A 19,796-nucleotide genomic window follows, 5' to 3' on the forward strand; every position below is an offset into this window, starting at 1 on the left:
CATGTAGTGAAATATGCTACACGACTCTGGGATAAAGAAAGAATTAAGCGAATGGTCCTAGTATGTATTATAATGCATAATATGATTATTGAAGATGAAGGTCGAGCGATTTCACGTATGATCCGAACGACGTTGTCGTTCCAATTGAGGAGTTCGTACCCGGAACGAATGCTTTTTTAGAGCGAGTTGTTGAAATTCATAACAGTGAAACGTGTTTCAATCTTCGAGAAGATGTCGCGGAACATTTGTACCAACATAGCATGAACGACGATTAGGATTTTTATATGTACGTTTGTTCGTTTTCTTATTAATGTAATGTTTTTTTTCTAGATTAACTAAGTAATGTAGTTTAAAGTTGTTATTTTATTTCTATAATTAATGAAAAAATAGTTTTAAAAAAATGAATGCTTTTTAATTATAAAAAATGTAATTTTATTGTAATTTTTGAATTAAAAAAAAGTAATTTTATTGTATTTTTGAATTAAAAGAAAAATAAAAATAATGATGTGGAGTGGTGTGTTAGTAGTAGATATCCCATGTTAGTGATAGTGGAATGTAGTGCTGATGTGGCATCCACCACATATATGGTATGTGGTGGGTATAACGGATGGTCTTATGATATAATTGTTAAATGTTTTTTTTTCCTTATACTATTATAATGATTTTCAAAGACCAGTTACATACTTCGAGTCTTAGTAGCATTTATTACTGTCCATACTAATAAAAGTAAAATAAATAAATAAATAAAAGGCCAAGATGCAGCTTCTTTGAAACCACCTTGTAGTGTGACGAGATGCAGTCTTGATGGTCGGTGCAATTTGCAGATTTTCCCATGCATAATCCCATATCTACGCTATTAATAGCTTTCAAATCATCACTTGACACGTGGAAGAACGTGTGGTCCCACGACTGCCGACTTTGCCTACTGTATCTACATTTTTCTCCCTTCTACTTTTGCTAATTGTACATTAACTATCCTTCTCGTAAACACTTCTTTCAAATAACCCCATAAAACACAGTAATTAGACCGATTCGTTTAAAGGAGGTTTAACAAAGAATCTGTCCGGGTTAACGTCCTTAAACCTATTGAATACAACATGCTTTCTCGTAATCCTTAATATCTTTGTAACTTCGTTGTTTACTAATCTTATACGTAACTTGATAATAAATTGTTTGAGCTTAACTACTCGTCAATATACTTAGATATTTTTATTTTAAATGACGGTATCAATGGTTAAATGTCCCATCATTTCGAATATATAATTTTATGTGATTGTTATGTTATACATAATATAAGTAATACACTTGTCATAACGTCTAGTGACTTGGTTGACCATAAGTTTTCTTAGTCAACAATTGGAAAATAAAAATTAACACTTAAATAAATATCATAAATTAGGTTTTGTAATACTTTTTATAAATATGTTTCATTGAACCTTTTATAGTTAAATCTTTTTTACTTCATAATTTTAAAAATTTTATATAGTAGTAACGGGTAAAAAAACAACAAAATATATTGTTAACATTTTTTGGGTGACGAATTTAATTCTTTTAGAAACCACATCTATAGATCTAACGGTCATAATATTATTATGCATGACCCATTGGACTATATTGAGGAGTTCCACATCTGACATATTAAAAACCAAGGTTCTAAATGGCGTGAGGCGTGACGTGGCGGCAAGGTCAAGCCTCAAGCTTAACGAGCCATGGCGAGTCATGACGTTTTTCAAGGCGTGATGTAAGGTGTCAATTTTGTATTAATTTAAAATTTTATTATCACATAAATATAAATTTATATTAAATATAAGTACTTTTTATAAGTGTTAGATCAATAACTAGTAACAAAAATTTAACGAAAACCACAATACCTGTATCACCGATTAGAAAAGACATAACAAAGAGCAAAAAACCGTGTCTCAAACGAAAAAACACGCGCCATAACACGCCATAACGCGCCATGGCGCGCCATATCACGCCTTGCCACACGCCACGCCTAACAGCAACATTATGAGGCTTTTCGTAACGGCCGAGCCACGCCTCACGCCATGGCGCGCGCCATGGCGCGCCTTTTAGAACATTGTTAAAAACACATGTACCAAACGCAAATAATATAAATGTATATTGATTTTCCATGCATGTTTTTATCATGTTTTATTACTTTGCATGAGACAACTTTTAAAACAGTCTGTCCATAACAAAAACCCCACTCCCCAAGCAAACAAGAGTGGATATCTCTATTAGATATACACATTTGTGTTTTCTTTATATCCATCCAAAAACTAAAACATCAGTTGGTCGAAGTATTGATCTTCCTTCCAGCAGGTCAGTCAAAAAGTTCACATGTACCTCTTTATTGTAAGAAACATCGACACTCTTAAATATGTTAAAAGAGCATCCCTCACTAGATCGTGTCGGTACTTAAAACCCGAGAGCTCTATACAATGTATTGTATGCTCCCTAAAAGAGTCCAAGCATGTCTTGTGACAAATAGGACATATCTCGTCAACTGGAAATCAAGTTATCAGAAGGTTTACTTGAGGATAGCACGATATTCCACGAATGATATATGTTAGCCAAGACCATTAATAGGAATAACCATAAGAGAAATCATGAGCATAAAGTGCACGTAGACACTCAGAAACTGCATACTGTCTAACAGTCATGTCGAAATATATTTTCATGTCTTGGACAATTTTATTAAAAATAACACTTGCCAATGCATGTTGGACGTTAGGACGAAAATTTCCTTATTAGTGAAAGCTCTAAAGTCAAATTTTGGAATCATACCACAAAGACAAGCCAAAACACAACCATAATCAGAATTCATACCACATATGTTGCTATCTCGTAAGATATGGTCATGTGACACCACGATTTAGGTTATGAGGCCAGAAAAGCATAGGAGGAAGTCTCTACCGCTGAGAACAACCACAAACCACCAAACCTAATGGGTAACGAAGTAAGTCGCCATTGGATGTCCCTAAGGAAAGGACATTCACAAACTACAATGTCCTTAATCGACCCACATAATCTTTTATTAAAGAGCAAAGCTGCATCTCCATGTGAGTGGGTTGGCATGTCCTCGGGGAAAAGAATAGTTTGGCAATGCTCATGCAAGATTAAAGAAAAAAGAGCTCACTCTAAGGTCACATAGTTCTGGAAATGGCGCATTAAAACAACAACGTTGACAACTCTTTTCATGGCTAACCCACAAATGATTAAGCTCAATTAAAAAGAAAATCAAGATATGACAATTCAATAAACTTTATAGTTCAATATACTGTAACTAACATAACATTCAAAACTCATGTGTAAACACCCATCAAAACTGAAAACAAGTCAATATATTAAACATGACGATTTGAGGCCCTAGGCAATATAAAAAAATTAGAAATAATTAGTAAAAGAGGGTGACCTTTTTTTGTTTTTGTTTTTTTAATGAGATTGCTGTTATAAATTTATCTTTAGTATTCTAACATTTTCTGCTTATTTTCTTTTACTTCATTTTCTTTCTTTTTTCCATTCAACTGTTGTATACGATATATCGGGTTTTTTATACTAAAATAATAAAGCATATAAAAGTAAGGCCTTAAAAATTTAAAGGCCATGAGCCATCATCTAAAATACTCTGCCCAAACCACTTGGGTTGTGGTGACTTGGTAAGGCATGTGGAAGATATGGTGGATAACTTATTGATCCATGTTCAAATCCTAGCACCACTCAGCCCTTGTGGCTATGGAGGTTCGCCTGCAGTGACTCCAGGGCATGAGACAAAGCTTTATGTTTGCAGCGGGGGATTAGTCGGTACGCGAAAGCTGATCCGGAAACCCTCGTTAGGGAAGTTTCCTTTCCAAAAAAAAAAATACTCTGCCCATTGACACGACCTACAACTAACACTTACTAAATGTTCATAAATCATAATCAATATTGTTTGTTATCATTACGTATTATATTTCAATTTCACTTATATTTGCTATCCTATTTACTTTCTTCACATGTTTGAAACTTAAATGATACAAATATACAATTATGTTTGCCACACTCTTCCTCCCTGACAACTCACTTTGACTTAACTTAGAGGACTGTATAGCAACTTCTCAAAACTTCAAGGCCTTGAATAACTAACAAACAAATCACAAGGGCCAATACGACATTCCATTTCCACTATAAATATATGAAGCTAGCTAACGCCTGTTTTCAAAACCGTATTGACTAAGTAAACTAGAAAAGAAAACTAGCTATCAAGTGAGATATTACCGTTGTCAGAGTAGAAATATCTAAACCAACAGAGAGAAAGCAGCCATGGGAGCTCTTGATCATCTTTCCAACATATTCGATTGCAGAGGTGGAAGCAACAGAAAGTACAAAAAGCGCAAGCAGTTACAGGTAAAATACAGCTTAATTGCATTCGATTTTTGCTGTATTGTCTACAGATTTTATTCTAATGACTCCATGAACACATACACTCGATCACATATATAGAAGGAAAATTCTGTAGCCAAATATAATTGATTCGAGTGGTACTCAGATCCAGTAGAGTTTGAATTTGACATATTCAGATTTCTTCTGAAATTATGTCCGCTGTTTGATCGGCGTTCGTGTTCTCAAGATATTTAAAATTGGTAAATCGATTATGAAATAAGATCACATATACACGAACGTAAAATTAGGGATCATATTTTTCGATTTCGAGTTTTTAACTCAAATTCACTTGTGATTTTTTACTTCCAGCTAAAAATTCGAAAGAAGATTTTGAAAAAATGAACACAAATAACGATTCACGAACACTGATTTTAGGATCGGAATTCTTGATCTCAAGTTATTTCCGTTGTTCATATCAATTTCTAGCAAAAAAAATGATTTTTTTAAAACAATCAAGAAAATAGCAGTATATTCTGGTGTGGGTTTGTACATTGTGCATTAAAAGTTGTACAAATGTAATGCTTCGGTTATTTGATGATACTTGTCTGCCTTTAGGAAGATGATAGAGAAAGCCTAGCTAATGAAAGCAAAAGGAATGATGCTTACAGCCTTGTTTGGCTTTTTCTCATGTCTAAGACAACACAGCACAAAATTTAAAAAAAAAAAAAGAATATTAATACCGCTAGATAGCTTTTTGGTGGCTTTTCACATATTTAATCTAATTAAAAAATAAAGTTATATGCTTTTTGAATCTTTAAATAAGTGTAATAACTTTTATTTCAAATTACTAAAGAAATATATTATTATTTTTTTGGGTATAATTGGTAACATATCAGAACCTGGCTATTCAATTTATATGGTATTATTGAAAGCTTTAATGATTAACTTTTGTACTCTTTCTATATAAAGTGCTTTGATATTAATCATAACAACATTAATATTTCTATATTCTAGTAATCATGTGCCATGAATGATCATCAATAATTTTAATTTTAATTGTGATGCCTTATAGTCGTATTTTATGTTAGTTCATACTTCATAGTACTTATTAAATAAGAAAAACAATTCATACATGTTCTCTAGTGGGTCATGCCTAGGGACATTTACGTCATTTGAATATACGAGAGTATTTGTCTTTTTTGGATAAGATTGTTTGTTGATATTCATTTCAATCCATTTCAGTTTAGTAAAAATATCAAATACAGTATAAGATTAAGATTGTTTTGCGTTTATTCTGTGTAACAAAATTGTTTCCTAAATTTTTTTTCTAAAATATTTATAAATTTAATAAACATAATCAACCAAATGGTTAGATATCAATCTAAATAGAAGTCCCACGATGCATGTTTGAGTTGACCAAAAAGTGGTCCAGATTGGCCCACATAGACATTATGCCGATTTGTTTTGGCATGGCACTAAATGTCACAATTTATTTGTCACTCCCCCTTATCCGCCGCTAACCATTCCCATTCACCAAATAAATTCTTGCCACCTTTCTCATATCAAGTATGAACATGCCACAAAATTCATAAAGTGAAGTACCGAATATTCAAAACTCTATTTTATATTTAGAACATAGAAAAAGAAATAATATTTTATTTATTTATATATTATAATTTTGTGTTTTATATTTTTCTATTTAAAAATTATTTGCTTTGTAAAATCTATCTCATTATAATATTGTATCTTTATTTTTCTATTAAAAGTTTGTTTGTAGTTGGATGACAAACACTTTTTAATGTTTAATGTTATGATACAAAATATATGAAAAATAAGTTGCTATAATAAACAAATTAATAAAATATATTGCTATTTTTTTTTATGTAAAGAATCTATAGTAATTTTTTTTTTCTAATTTGAGTTTTTGTATCATGTAATAGACGGTGGAGATCAAAGTGAAGATCGATTGTGATGGTTGCGAAAGGAAAGTGAGGAAATCAGTAGAAGGGATGAAAGGCGTGACATCTGTAACCGTTGAACGAAAGCAGCACAAGCTTACAGTTGTTGGATACGTTGAACCACACAAAGTTTTATCTCGTGTGGCTCATCGTACTGGTAAAAAGGTAGAACTCTGGCCTTATGTGCCATATGATATTGTGGCACATCCATACGCGCAAGGTGTGTATGACAAAAAGGCGCCGGCTGGATATGTGCGGTACGTTGAAGATCCACACAACCAGTTGGCACGAGCCAGCTCTACTGAAGTTCGGTACACCACTGCTTTCAGTGATGAGAATCCGGCCGCATGTGCCATCATGTGATTGGTCGGAGAGTATTTTGAAATTTTAAAAGTTAACCAAAATGACTTCTAAATATACAAGCAAATATAAGTATTGGTGCATATGTCAGAGCCATGTTTAATGTTTATTTATTTGTAGAAAAATGATGAAAAGGGGAAAAAAAAATAGTGTCGGGTCTATGGGTTATTTTGTTGTCTTTTAGTTCTTTTTTTTTTTTTTGTCGTATTTTATAGTGGATAGGTTTTGTTTTGATATTTGTATATTTTTTTTATAATGAATTATCTATTATATGTGATATTGTGTGTAACAGTCTTTTATATTTCAAGAAAACATATTTTGTTCTTCCATGGTTTTTTTTTTTATTTTTTTTTTTATTTCATGTAAGCGTTGCGCTATTTTATTAGTAAAATTATATAAAACTTATCCGCGAATCATTTTTGGAACACAAACGAGGTTGTCAATGGTAGATTTGTAATTAATATATGTACATTTGATGCCATTTTGTTAAAACAAATATGCTATTTTTTATTTTGATATGAAGACCGTTGGAAATGGGGTCCAATGTGATAATTATTGGTAATATTTTTAATAAATATATGTTCACTTTGAGTTACCATTATGACCCAACTGAACAATTAAAAGATAAAAGAATTTTGAAAGAAATTAATTTATTAATTTTACGAAAAATTAAATGGAATCAGATTTTGATTATTTAGAATTAATTCATTGTAGGGATTGGTTGTTAATTAATTAAAGGTTTTGATTAAATGGAACAACTCATGGACGATTTTAGTAAAAAGGTAGTTGTTTTGACATGAAGCAATCGGATGCCTTGGCCTTCCCCTCCCCTCTCTCTAAATTCGACGACACAATCTCATTTAGGTTTGTGGTTTTGCAATTTTCTTCTCTTTCTAAAAAGGTTGTTTTTTTGCTTAGTTGGTGTTCTTAGGTGTGATTTCATTTTTTCCTTTGGATCCTTGACATCCAATCAAAATGGCAAGAACAAGATTATAAGCACGTAGTTCTTTCCCCAACAAAGAGGTATCTAATCTTAACCTTCTTGTGGTTGCAATAATAGTATGAACATAAGATTCTTGTATGTTTTTTAATGAACATTTGACTAGGATTATCATATGCTTATGTTGCCATAAATTATGTGTTAGTGTTTTCAAAACCTTACAGATCCATCCTATTCATCGTATCATACTGATAATATCAGTGTTGTAAAAATTTCAATTAGTTCCCTATTAACATCCGATTATTCTCTAAACGATACTCAGTTAACGTAAAGTAGCAATTAGTATCCTACCTAAACAATGAGTAAAGCTATAAAAGACGATGAACTAGTTCCCTATTAATATCCGATTATTCTCTAAACCGTACTCGGTCAACTTAAAGTAGCAATTAGTATCCTGCCTAAACATTGAGTAAAGCTATAGAAGACGAAGAACTGTTAACTCTTTGAAAAAGTTGTATATGGATGAAAACTATTTGAAAAATGATTATTGTTGTATTAATCACGTTAATCTATTTTGTTTATGATATGATTGGTATTTACCAATTTTATTAATTAGTCATTTAATTTTTAAAATTTAGTGGGTTTACAACTTAAGGTCTCCAACTAATCGTTTAATGACGTAGATGCTATTAATTTCAAATTAGGAAGTGCTTTGGTTAATATTGTTATCACTAAATACCAGTTTATTAAAAACAGTATACCAATACTATGGAAAACGTGATGACAACGCCATTTGGCCTAATTGATATGATATGAAAAGACAATACTTTAGGATTATCAATGTCATTATCAGTTAACTTGAATCTTTGGAACTATCAATAATTTAAGTTTTATTGTAATTTCTAAAAATAGTTTAACGTAATAATCGCCAATTCTAGATTTATCAAATCATTTAATAAACAAGGTTAAAAATCCAAATCCTATACACCTCACATAACTGTAGCTAGTTTTTTATACTTATATTATTATATAACAATGCAGGTTATTATTTAAATGGTTTTGGCCGACGTATTTAGCGTATGGAATTAAACATATATGGTTAAAATAAGTTATTTTAGGAAAGATAAAATGGATCCTAACCCATTTAAAATAAACATAAGATTATTAGATGCGGACAACATGTTATTATATGTTATCAGATCCAAAATTTTCATCTTATCATCTTAGTCGCAATTTGGTGTTATAACACCTAATGTAGAAATTGACAACACCAAATAACATGGGATAACACTTATTATTTCTATTTTTATTGTTATTTTTTTTTCATGTTTTTAATTTCTATTATTCTAATTATTTTTTTATTTTTTTATTTACTTCGTATATTTCTAACTTGTTTTATTTTTTTAATTTATGTCATATATCTATAAAAAACATAAATTAATAACACATAATTTCATTAAATAGTAAATTAAAAATATCATACAAACTAAAAAAAACATTGACCAAAAAACACACTATAGTCCTAAAAAACATACAATAATTTATAGAAAAAACATCGATAAACTATTCTTTGTCCAAGTATTTTCTCTCGATCTTTGCATTCATCCTCCGTATCACTTCAGCTCGTCTCGGTGGCATATTTTCTTCGTTTGTCGTAAGAATTGCCAAATCCTTCGATATGCGATCTTGCTCGGCTTCTTGACAAAGGAACTCTAAATGTTGACGTTGCAATTCATATCTTTTATTTGTGATTTCCGTGTGAGCATCGGATTTTTGTTTCATTTCCGCGTGCTCTCGAAGCCGACTTTCATTCTCCTCCGTATGTCGTTGAGCACGCTTCGCTTTGTCGCTCATCGGTCGTCGTGGCGGAGAGATTTCCCCGATGTCGTCAAAGTCGTCTGAGAACTCATCGGTGTCTGCGTTGAGGTCGATGTTCATGCGTCTGCCGAAGACGTCAACCGAAGCCGAACCACGAGACCTCTTTGATTGTTGTTCCGATGATGTTGACGTTTTTATCCATTTTTGATATTTCCTCACAATCTCTCAAAATTTTTCGTGCTCAAATACGTGACCCATTTGCATGTGATATTCCTCCCTCGCGACTCTAAACACATCGAACTCATTCACACCACTTTGTTGTTACTAAGAAAGTTTGTTGTAGACGAAATTGAATTTGGTGCACTTCCGGTTAATTTGAGTCCATTTGCCACTAAGCATATCGTGATTGCGATATGTGTCATTCTTGTTCAAAATTGTGCGAAATTTGACAATCACGGCTTCCTAAAAAGCAACTGTCCTCATACCGTTCCCCAAAGTTGGTTGTTTTGAAGTCCCGCACCAAGTCACCGCCAACGCATGCTCTTCCTCCGGTGTCTACCATGTTGGAGGTTCTTCTGTTTACTCCGCCCCGACCACGACCACTTTCCCTTTCTTTTTTGATCACCATATTTTTCTCGATGCTTTCCGACTAACCCCGACTTGCGTCTCGATAATCGTTTCTTGCGTGGGTGGGGGTTATGTGGTTGTTTGTCGCATAAAAGGCGAGGTAGAGAAGTATAGTAGGGGGTGAGGCGGGATTGAAAAAGTTGGTGGAATATGGAATTTGAATATTGTACCGTTTTTAAATGGTAAAAAGTTTGCAACATTCGAATTATACATGTTACGACCCGTTACCACAATAAGGAATGATAACATAACGCCTAATAACGGGAGGATGGGGCACTGTTTGCCGTTATGACGATGCCACATCGGATAACGCCATAAGGGTGTTGCCCATACTCATCCGTCTAAAAAATGTATGGTTAATCAGAGCAGAATAATTCAACAACGTTTCTCTGCTAGTGACCCAAGCACATGGGGAACCAAAGGGATTTAAACTAAATTCAGATGCATATAAAAAACACGTATACCAATATAACAACCATTCTCATTTTTAATTATTTGGTAATGAATACATAATAAACTTTCATTTTAGAGTTATAGAAAAATACAATTTTCTATTCAAAATATCTGCACACAAATCTATAGGAGATCCCAATGTGGATGTTTTCTAAAACTTGTTACTAATCCTATAATTTTTTTACCATGGCCAAAGTGTCCTTTCTTAAAGCTCTTGCAACACTTAGGCTATGAGATGTATCTCTCACACCCATAAGGTTGTAGGTATACACAACACGAACCAGGCTCGTGACTAGGTGGCTGGTTGTTCATGGTCGTGCACATAACCCCTGGTGCCACGACCAGGGCATTTTGTGGAGAGTGGCACGATAAGCAAACCCGGTTTAGAGCAAGGGCAAAGTGGACATCATAACATGATTTTTTAATACTATGTTCAGTTTCAATCCAATCTATAGTCCGAAATTGGCCATGTAAAGGGAAAGCACAAGGCAGCATCACATCGCAGAAGAAGCAATCACATTAAAAAAAAAAGAAGAAGCGATCAACGACAACGACTCAACAAGGGTCGATTACTTGTTTACTCGATTGAATGCACTGCACTCCTGCTAATCAGGTAATAGGTTATGAGGATTATCAGTTTATAGCTGTTAACTGAATACTTGAATGAATAAAATAATAGATTATCAATTTATCATATTCATAGAATTTAGTTTAATAGTTTATCACTATATCATATTAATATTATATCATTTAATAGTACTGTATCATATTAATAGTTTATCACTATACCATATTAGTATTATAGTTAATAGTTAATAACTAAAATCTTAATGTTATTTGAAATCTTATTCAATTAGATTATAGAATGTTTAATGAATCATTATGAAATATATTATTAGAAAATGAAATTAAATTATGAGATTATGTTTATTGTATAATTATTTATCAGAATTCAAAAATCAGAGTGTTTAAAGAATCAATACCACTTTATCAAATTATCATTAATGTTGAAATTCTGAAATCTGATTGAATGTTGCATCAAATTATAATAGATTATCAAAAACTAAAATTAGATTATTAGATTATGTTATTTGTATAATTGTTTATAAGAAAATTAGGTTATCTCATTATCATATTTTCAGATTATGTTTATTGTAATTACTTGAATGTTGAAATTTGAAACTAAGGAACTTGTAGTGATGAGTCTCAACAACCATCCGGTAGTCAAAACGTAAAAATAGAAAACAAGATTAAGAAAATAGAAAGACTGACATTGGTACTCTAGATAAGTTTATCCATAGACAACTTGTTGAAGAGTATGTTGAAGAGCACTTTGAAGAGCATGTTGAAGAGCATGAGCATGTAGAAGTAGAAGACGCAGAAGAGCAAGAGTTCATGTTGTCTTTGGTTGATATTTATTTATTAATAAGATGTAATAGATAAATATGTATTTTTTTGTTTATTTTGTATGTAATAAATTAGTTGGAATAATTGCATTTTTTTCCAAATATAACAAGTTGAAGAAATGACTACTTTGAAGATGACTTAACCACTTAAGACTATAATCCTAATCTTAAACTTTTACTTTTGGTTTTGGGTTTAATTGTAGTCTTAATGATTTAAGTGTCATCACAACACATGGAGCCTTGAAGTCCTTTTGTAAGAAAATATTTTCTATGCAAGTGGGAGTTTGAAAACCTTTTGAAGTGTCCCTAAAGTCTTTAGGAATGACTTCATAATTCTTGTGTTGACTCACAAAAGTTATTACTAGTTTATGGTTTGGTTTATACACATTTTTTATGAATGTCTGTGTTGTTTATTTTATTTTGTTATATGTTATGTTTTTTGCATGAAAATTGTTTTTTACATGTCAAATAACAGTTTATCATAAAATAGCATCACTTGAAGTTTGAGAAATAAATATTTAAAAGATAACATAAGATGTTTATTAATGAGTTTTTATTAAAGCAGTTTAAAACATTTAAAATTTAGTTTTTATTAAAAATAGTTTTTATTGTAAAACTCTTAATAGCCAACTTTAAAATATTTAAATGGTATTTGTTTTAAATTTCATCTAAACCCCATTTCTTTTATAACAAATAAGAGTTTTATTAAAAAACAATATATACTAAAATCGGTTTATAGCGTTATAACATCAAACTATAACACTGGTTATTATGAATACGTCAAAATTTAATATATGATATTAATTTTTTAAACATAATGCAACATGTATTATGTTTTATTCATGCTAAATGAGATTTAAGACATTATTATCATCACCATGGTTTTTGGTTTATCAAAATATGACTTTTTATCTTAACATATATAAAATGAGTTTATAAAATAAAATGAATTTTTATTCTACAAATTTATTAAGTCATAAGATTTTGATTAATAAAAGGAGATTTCAAATTATGATTTTAGAACTCATCCAAAACCTCAAGTCTTAACTGCAAAATGAAGCGTTATTAAAAGACTATAATCGGTTCTTAAAGTGTTCTATGACTAAACTCTAAATATTAGATATTAGTTTATAATTAATCGTGACTAACTGTTAATAAACTGAAGTTTTATTTGGAACCTGAAGAACCTTATACAAGAGATATGATTTTTACAAAAGGTACATGAATTGTTGGATGCTCGCAATATTAATGAGACGATGTTTTTCATAACTATATTTGTAAAACATATATAAAAACTTTTCTTAATGATGTATGTAAAATGCACTTGTTTTATCCCTACTTTTAATTAATAAATTTAACACACAAAGGCAGTGAACCTGTCTTTTAGTGGTATAGATTAGTAAGTAAGGTGTCGAACTCAGGGAACGGGAAATTAAACTAATAACTAATTTTAACTAAACAACTAATAAAAGTAAAAGGGGTTTTCTTCTAGTTTTGCAAGACTAGAAACTTAGGCACACTAAATTAACTAAATAACTAAAGCAACAACTATTCACCAAGTTTGATAAAGATGTTTCTATTTAGGTTCAACCAATTCACTCCTATGGTTATTTGTATTTATGATAGATTAATTGCTATTGGTTACCAATTATAATGGTTAGGTTCATGTTCATTACTCCTAACCCTTAGACAATTAACTAATTTAAGCGGTGATCAAGTGTTTAAACTAATTAATTCCCTAGATTAATGGTTTGGATTAAATAAGATTTGTAATGGTCAATTAAGTTATTAATTCAATTAACCTCTTGTTTGATGGTTTCTCAAACAAGCTCACACATTAATCTTCCTATTGTCTTATTAATCTTAGTTTCATAATCATTACTTCTAAGCATATGGTTTAGTGTTCACATAGACATATGAGGTTAACAACTAAGAGATGTTCATGCAACCTAATTGTCTTCCAATTAACAGAAAATAGTAGTGATTAATGCATAAGGTTCTTTAACAAACTTAATTTAATAAATCACCAATAAACAATCAAACAAAAACTAATAATTAAACCATAGGAGTTCCTTGGTATTCCCCAAACAGAAACAAAAACGAATTTAGTTCATAGTTGCAGTAGGAACAAACTTAAAAACAAGGTTTTCTAGATCAAACATATTCAATTCTTAAATCTAAGTGGTAGGATTAACCTAATTGCTTGAATTCTTCAAAAGATTGAAGCTTAGGGTTCCTCAGCGTCCTTTAGGGCTCTTAATCGCAGCTTGACCTTCAAAAATCGCCAGGAATGTCTTCCCCTCGGATAAAGGTTCGATTTTTATAGATATCTCAAAACAGGGGGTACTCGGCGAGTATATATGTCCTACTCGCCGAGTAGATGTATAGTTATCCGTCTTGGATCAGGAATCGTAGCTATCTTCTGGAACATTCACATGTACTCGCCGAGTAAAGCCGTCTACTCGCCGAGTAAATGATCTTTTATCCCGTATTTTCATTCTTTAGTCTTCAACTGCTTTCCTTTGCTCCCTTTTACTTCCAAGCATGTCTTCTGGACTAAAAACAAAATTCAAAACATTTTAAGTACCTTTTGTCCACATTGTTCACATAATTAATTAAAAATGATAAAAAATATGTGCTAAATAATTAACTAATTATCCTCATATAAAAATACCCTACACTTGACTTTTGCTTGCCCCCAAGCAAAACTAATTTTTAAGCATATTAGAACCACATACAATAACTCCAATCCAACCCAGCCATTATGCCAAGACCGCAACGCATGCATTTGTGTCTAAAAATTTTTCTAAAGTACCCCCCATATTTTAAATACTCACAATCTTCATAAACACTCGCCCACTTTTTCCGAACAATGCTCATTTTATGCAACCCTCCGAATCCATCCCCAGAAAACCTCCTAGCCTCAAGGTATTTTTGTTTGAGCAACCCAAGCATACATAATCTAAATAACTTTTAATTCATGATACCATACTAAAGTTTTTGGAATTCTTCATTTCTTATCATTTGATTTTTCTCGATCTCTTTGAATTCACTTTTTTTTTCTCTTTTAGTTTCTTTGGTATCTTTTTCTCTTTTTTTTTAACATGTATTTTCATCATCATTCATTTTTTCTCTTTCAATCCCTACATGCTTAAGCAGGGGCGCTCAACTTCAACCCTTATTGGCTAAAGTTACAATTTTCCTGGATACATTTCAGGTTCAGGCTGCTAAACATATTGCATCCCTCAAACCAAGCGGGGTTATGTTTTTGTTCCATGATTTCACTAAAATAAGGGAGGCCACAAATGCACTGGAACATGTATAGGCTCAACTAAACATTTGGGTTTTCATGCAATTATCAACATAATTCTAACATGGAATCCTAATTTTCTTTTTACCAAAATTCCCTAAATTAAATCCCTAAGTCATATTTTTGGTATGCAACAATTAAAAATTAGCCTAAATTAAGATTCTAAATTTTCTAAAATGTTAAAAATGTGACTAACCCCCTAACCCACACTTATTTTATGTAATGTCCTCGTTGCATACTTAAAAAAATGCAAATATAGAGAGAATTAGAACAAACTCCCCTGGGGTAGCAGTCGATAGGTTGACACTCTCTTCTTCAGCTCCGTCTTCAATTGACTTTAGCCATGGGAACAACTCATCCATAGCACGGGTGTCATGTGTCTCGTGTGGTTGACAGCTCGAAAATTCCATGGAACAAGGTCGTTAGAAAGTCTCTAGTAGTAATCCCTCACAAAGAGTATGTAAATGTTGCAGTGAAAGTGCCAAAAGCAATTATGGGATTCGAAAATTAGCAGCATACTCGGCGAGTATATCTTGTCTCAATACAATGTCGTGCAATAACTCGGGTACTCGCCGTGTAGGTTTTGTGCACTCGGCGAGTAGATCTGACAGGTTCAGAAAAATTAATACTATAGCTCCATTCGACTCTAGTTTGGACATGCATCTGACCCTCTCTTCTAATTCATCCAGTAATAGTACACTCCATCACTCTCAACTTGCACGGACTCAATTCTAAGAACAACACTTCATAATTGCTTAAAAATCTTTCATTCCTTTCTTGACCCTCACTAGTTAATATGCTTCCCTATCTTCAATCCCTGAAAAAAAATTAATAGTGACACTAATAATCCAACCACCATAAAACAAAATCCAAAGTGTTCAACAATTGTCTTAGAACAAAACATCATAAGCATAAAAAAACAAAACAAATTCTTCAATCTTCATCATCCATTCCAGCTCCTCCTGCTCCACTTCCTCCCTCTCCATCTCTTCTTCGCATCCTCTCATCCCAATTCATGATATAGGGATAGCCGGGTCCAGGTCTCGGGGCAATTTGCATTTGTTGAAAGAGGTACTCGAAAGATTGATTAGTGTAGTTTACCCCTCGCCCAATATCATCCAAGTAGCGTCGGTACTCTACTTGGTTCCAACCATCATTATCCTCCACCGGAATAACCGGTGGATCCTCCCGCACCCGTTCGCTCCTTTGTCGGACCCGCCTTCCCGGCTCCTCGGGGACCGCCGACTCATCTTCATGTGGAATAGTGAAGGAATCACCAAACTTTTCAACTATCCGTGCCCTCCTATAAAGTGCAGTGTTGAATGGTGGAGGGTGGAGAACCGTTAGTGCTTGAGCTTGTGGCAAATCCAAGATCCCAAATGATTTGGCAAGTCGGGTAATAAACATGCCTCCATTTATCTTTGAATTGATCTTCTCTTTGACCGCCCCCTCAGCAAGAAATTTGGCAATGCAGTAAGGAAGGTTGCAAAAAAATGTCCGGAGTGATGATGCTCCACAAGTAGAAGATGTCAAGGGTGGGGACATTGTCCCCATCCTTCCGCATGTTTATCGTACTAGCCACAAACCGGTGAATGAGTCGGTGGATCGGAGAACGAATGTGACCTTCTTGCGCGGTGGAGGGAATGTAGACTCGTTTGGCAATTGTGTTCCACCATGTAGATGCCACTACCTCCTCGGGAAGTTCTTTGCAACAATTTTCCAAGAAGGCTTCAAAATAGTCCATCATCACCATGTCTTGATCATAAACACCCAACCTCCATGAGAACTCCACCATGCTGCATTGTCGCAGCTCCCCGCCCAAAGAGAAAGAGATTGTGTTAGGATTATAGAACTCACTACCACCTCGAAATGAGATGGTAGCAAAGAATTCCCAGCACAACTCAGCGTAAACCGGCTCTTGGATTTTAAATAACTGCAACCAACCATCACAAGTGATGTTGGCATATCCCAAATAGCAATCCTTTACCAAGTACGGGGTGAGTTCTTCTTCCAAACCAACATTTCCCATCCATCCCCAATCCACTGCATTTGGAAGGTGAATTTCCTTCTGCCTAAGTGCCTCCAGTCTGTTTAGAGCTCTTGTTTTTTATGATTTGGACGTAATTTGTTGAAAAGATAGCCATGGCATATCACCATGGCTTCCCCCTCGCGAAGATTGACCCCTTCTTGCCATGCTACCTTTTTGGTTAAATGTTGAGAATCGAGTAGAAATTCGGAGAAACTTGGACGAACTCGCGAAAATCGCTTGGCTGCTCGAGGGTTGCTGTGCACAGCGAGTATAAGGTGGAATGGGTGAAAAAAAAACTCTTTTTACAGATTTATTATTTACCCGTGTAAATCGGATACTCGCCGAGTAGAAAGGACCTACTCGCCGAGTACATATGCATTTTCGCGTTTTCTCGGGTTACTCGGGTAGGTACTCGCCGAGTATACGGCCCTACTCGGCGAGTAAACCTTACAGATTTGAAAATTTTTGTGACAATTTTAAAGAATTTATGTATTTTCTCTTTTTTTAAACCCTCCACCCCACACTCTAAGCATTGCTTGTCCTCAAGCAGTTATGTTCTCAAAATAAATGAAGAAAAGAAAGAAAAATGAAGTAAAAGAAAAGGAAAGAAAATGCAAACTTGAAACTCGGGTTGCCTCCCGAGAAGCGCTTCTTTTTTAGGGAGTCATTAGCTGGACTCCTTCTCTTCTACGTGGCTGCATTCTTTTCCAGCAACAACAATTCTTCCATTCCTTCATTACGGGGGACTCCTTGAAGGGCGTGCCATCTCTTGATAATAGCTCTATGGCGCCATGTGGAAACACGGTCTTCACTACAAAAGGCCCATCCCACCTTGACTTGAGTTTTCCCGAGAAAAGCTTTAGTCTTGAGTTGAAGAGCAACACTTTTTGACCTTCATGAATTTGTTGATCTTTGATTCTCTTGTCATGCCACATCTTAGTCTTCTCTTTATATAGCCATGAGCTGGAGTATGCATCATTCCTTAGTTCTTCAAGAGCATTCATTTGCATTAACCGGTTGCTCTTTAGTTCATCCATGTTGAAGTTACAACTCTTTAATGCCCAAAACGCCTTGTGTTCTAACTCCACCGGTAAATGGCATTGCTTCCCATAGACTAACCTATATGGTGTGGTACCAATAGGTGTTTTGAAAGCTGTACGAAAGGCCCAAAGTGCATCATCTAGCTTATCCGACCATTCCTTGCGATTGCTTCCCACCGATTTTTCTAAAATTCGCTTCAAGGCTCGATTGGTCACTTCGGTTTGTCCACTAGTTTGTGGATGATATGATGTGGAGAACTTATGGGTAACCCCATATTTCTTTAACACCTTTTCCAATTGATCATTGGAAAAATGTGTGCCTCGGTCACTAATAAGGGCTTTCGGGACTCCAAATCGTGAGAATAGTTTCTTTAAAAATCGTACTACCACCCGTCCGTCATTTGTTGGTAATGCTTGTGCTTCCGCCCACTTAGATACGTAATCCACCGCCACTAGTATGTACTTGTTTCCTTTAGACATGGGAAATGGTCCCATGAAGTCAATTCCCCACACATCGAACACCTCGCATACTTGGATACTATGTTGTGGCATTTCATTTCGAGATGAAATGTTTCCCAAACTTTGACAAGCATCACATTCTTTAACAAATTGGGTTGTATCTTTAAAAATTGTTGGCCAATAAAACCCAATGTCAAAGATCTTCTTCGCCGTGTAGTGTGCTCCATGATGTCTACCCGTGGGCCCACTATAACAATGCTCTAGTATTTTCCGGCTTTCCTTCCCGAATACGCATCTTCTTATGATTCCATCCGCACAGCTTTGGAAGAGGTATGGATCATCCCAAAAGTAATATTTTATTTCAGCAAAAAATTTCTTCTTTTGTTGGCTGCTAAAGTCTTTCGGGATGTATTTTGTAGCTAAATAATTAGCTATGTCCGTGAACCATGGCTCTTCTCCCACTATCACCATGATGTACTCGTCCGGGAAGTCGTCTCCAACTTTATCTTCTTGCAATTGCGGGTTCTCAAGCCTTGACAAGTGGTCGGCTGCCACATTCTCCATTCCCTTCTTGTCTCGTATCTCTATGTCAAATTCTTGAAGAAGTAGCACCCATCATATTAGTCTTGGCTTGGCATCCTGTTTGGAAAACAAATACTTGATAGCCGAGTGGTCAGTAAAAACAGTAGTTTTAGATAAAACCAAATAAGGATGGAATTTGTCAAAGGCATACACCACAGCTAGTAATTCTTTTTCAGTGGTGGTGTAATTTTCTTGGGCTGGGTTTAGAGTCTTGCTAGCATAATATATGGGTTGAAAGTGCTTATCAACCCTTTGACCAAGGACAGCTCCTAATGCATAGTCACTAGCATCACACATAATCTCAAAAGGTAAGTTCCAATTTGGTGCAATGATGATCGGGGCATTAGTTAGTTTTTCCTTTAAAAATTCAAATGCCTCTAAACACTCTTTAGTGAAATTAAATGGTGCATCTTTTAGTAGTAGTTGTGTTAGAGGTCTAGTTATTTTGG

At 33.9% G+C, this 19,796-nt stretch overlaps 1 protein-coding gene across 1 annotated transcript; it reads left to right on the top strand.

Moving 5' to 3' along the window:
- Positions 1-4,209: 4,209 nt before the first annotated feature.
- On the top strand, positions 4,210-6,960 carry LOC145069690 (heavy metal-associated isoprenylated plant protein 26-like). The gene is made up of 2 exons (XM_079016638.1): positions 4,210-4,389; positions 6,306-6,960. The coding sequence occupies exons 1-2, from the start codon at positions 4,306-4,308 to the stop codon at positions 6,684-6,686; spliced, it is 465 nt and encodes a 154-aa protein (XP_078872764.1). The 5' UTR covers positions 4,210-4,305; the 3' UTR covers positions 6,687-6,960.
- Positions 6,961-19,796: the final 12,836 nt, after the last annotated feature.

This window comes from Lactuca serriola, chromosome 8, assembly GCF_051521515.1.
Source record: "Lactuca serriola cultivar US96UC23 chromosome 8, Lser_US96UC23_V15, whole genome shotgun sequence".
NCBI lineage: Eukaryota > Viridiplantae > Streptophyta > Magnoliopsida > Asterales > Asteraceae > Lactuca > Lactuca serriola.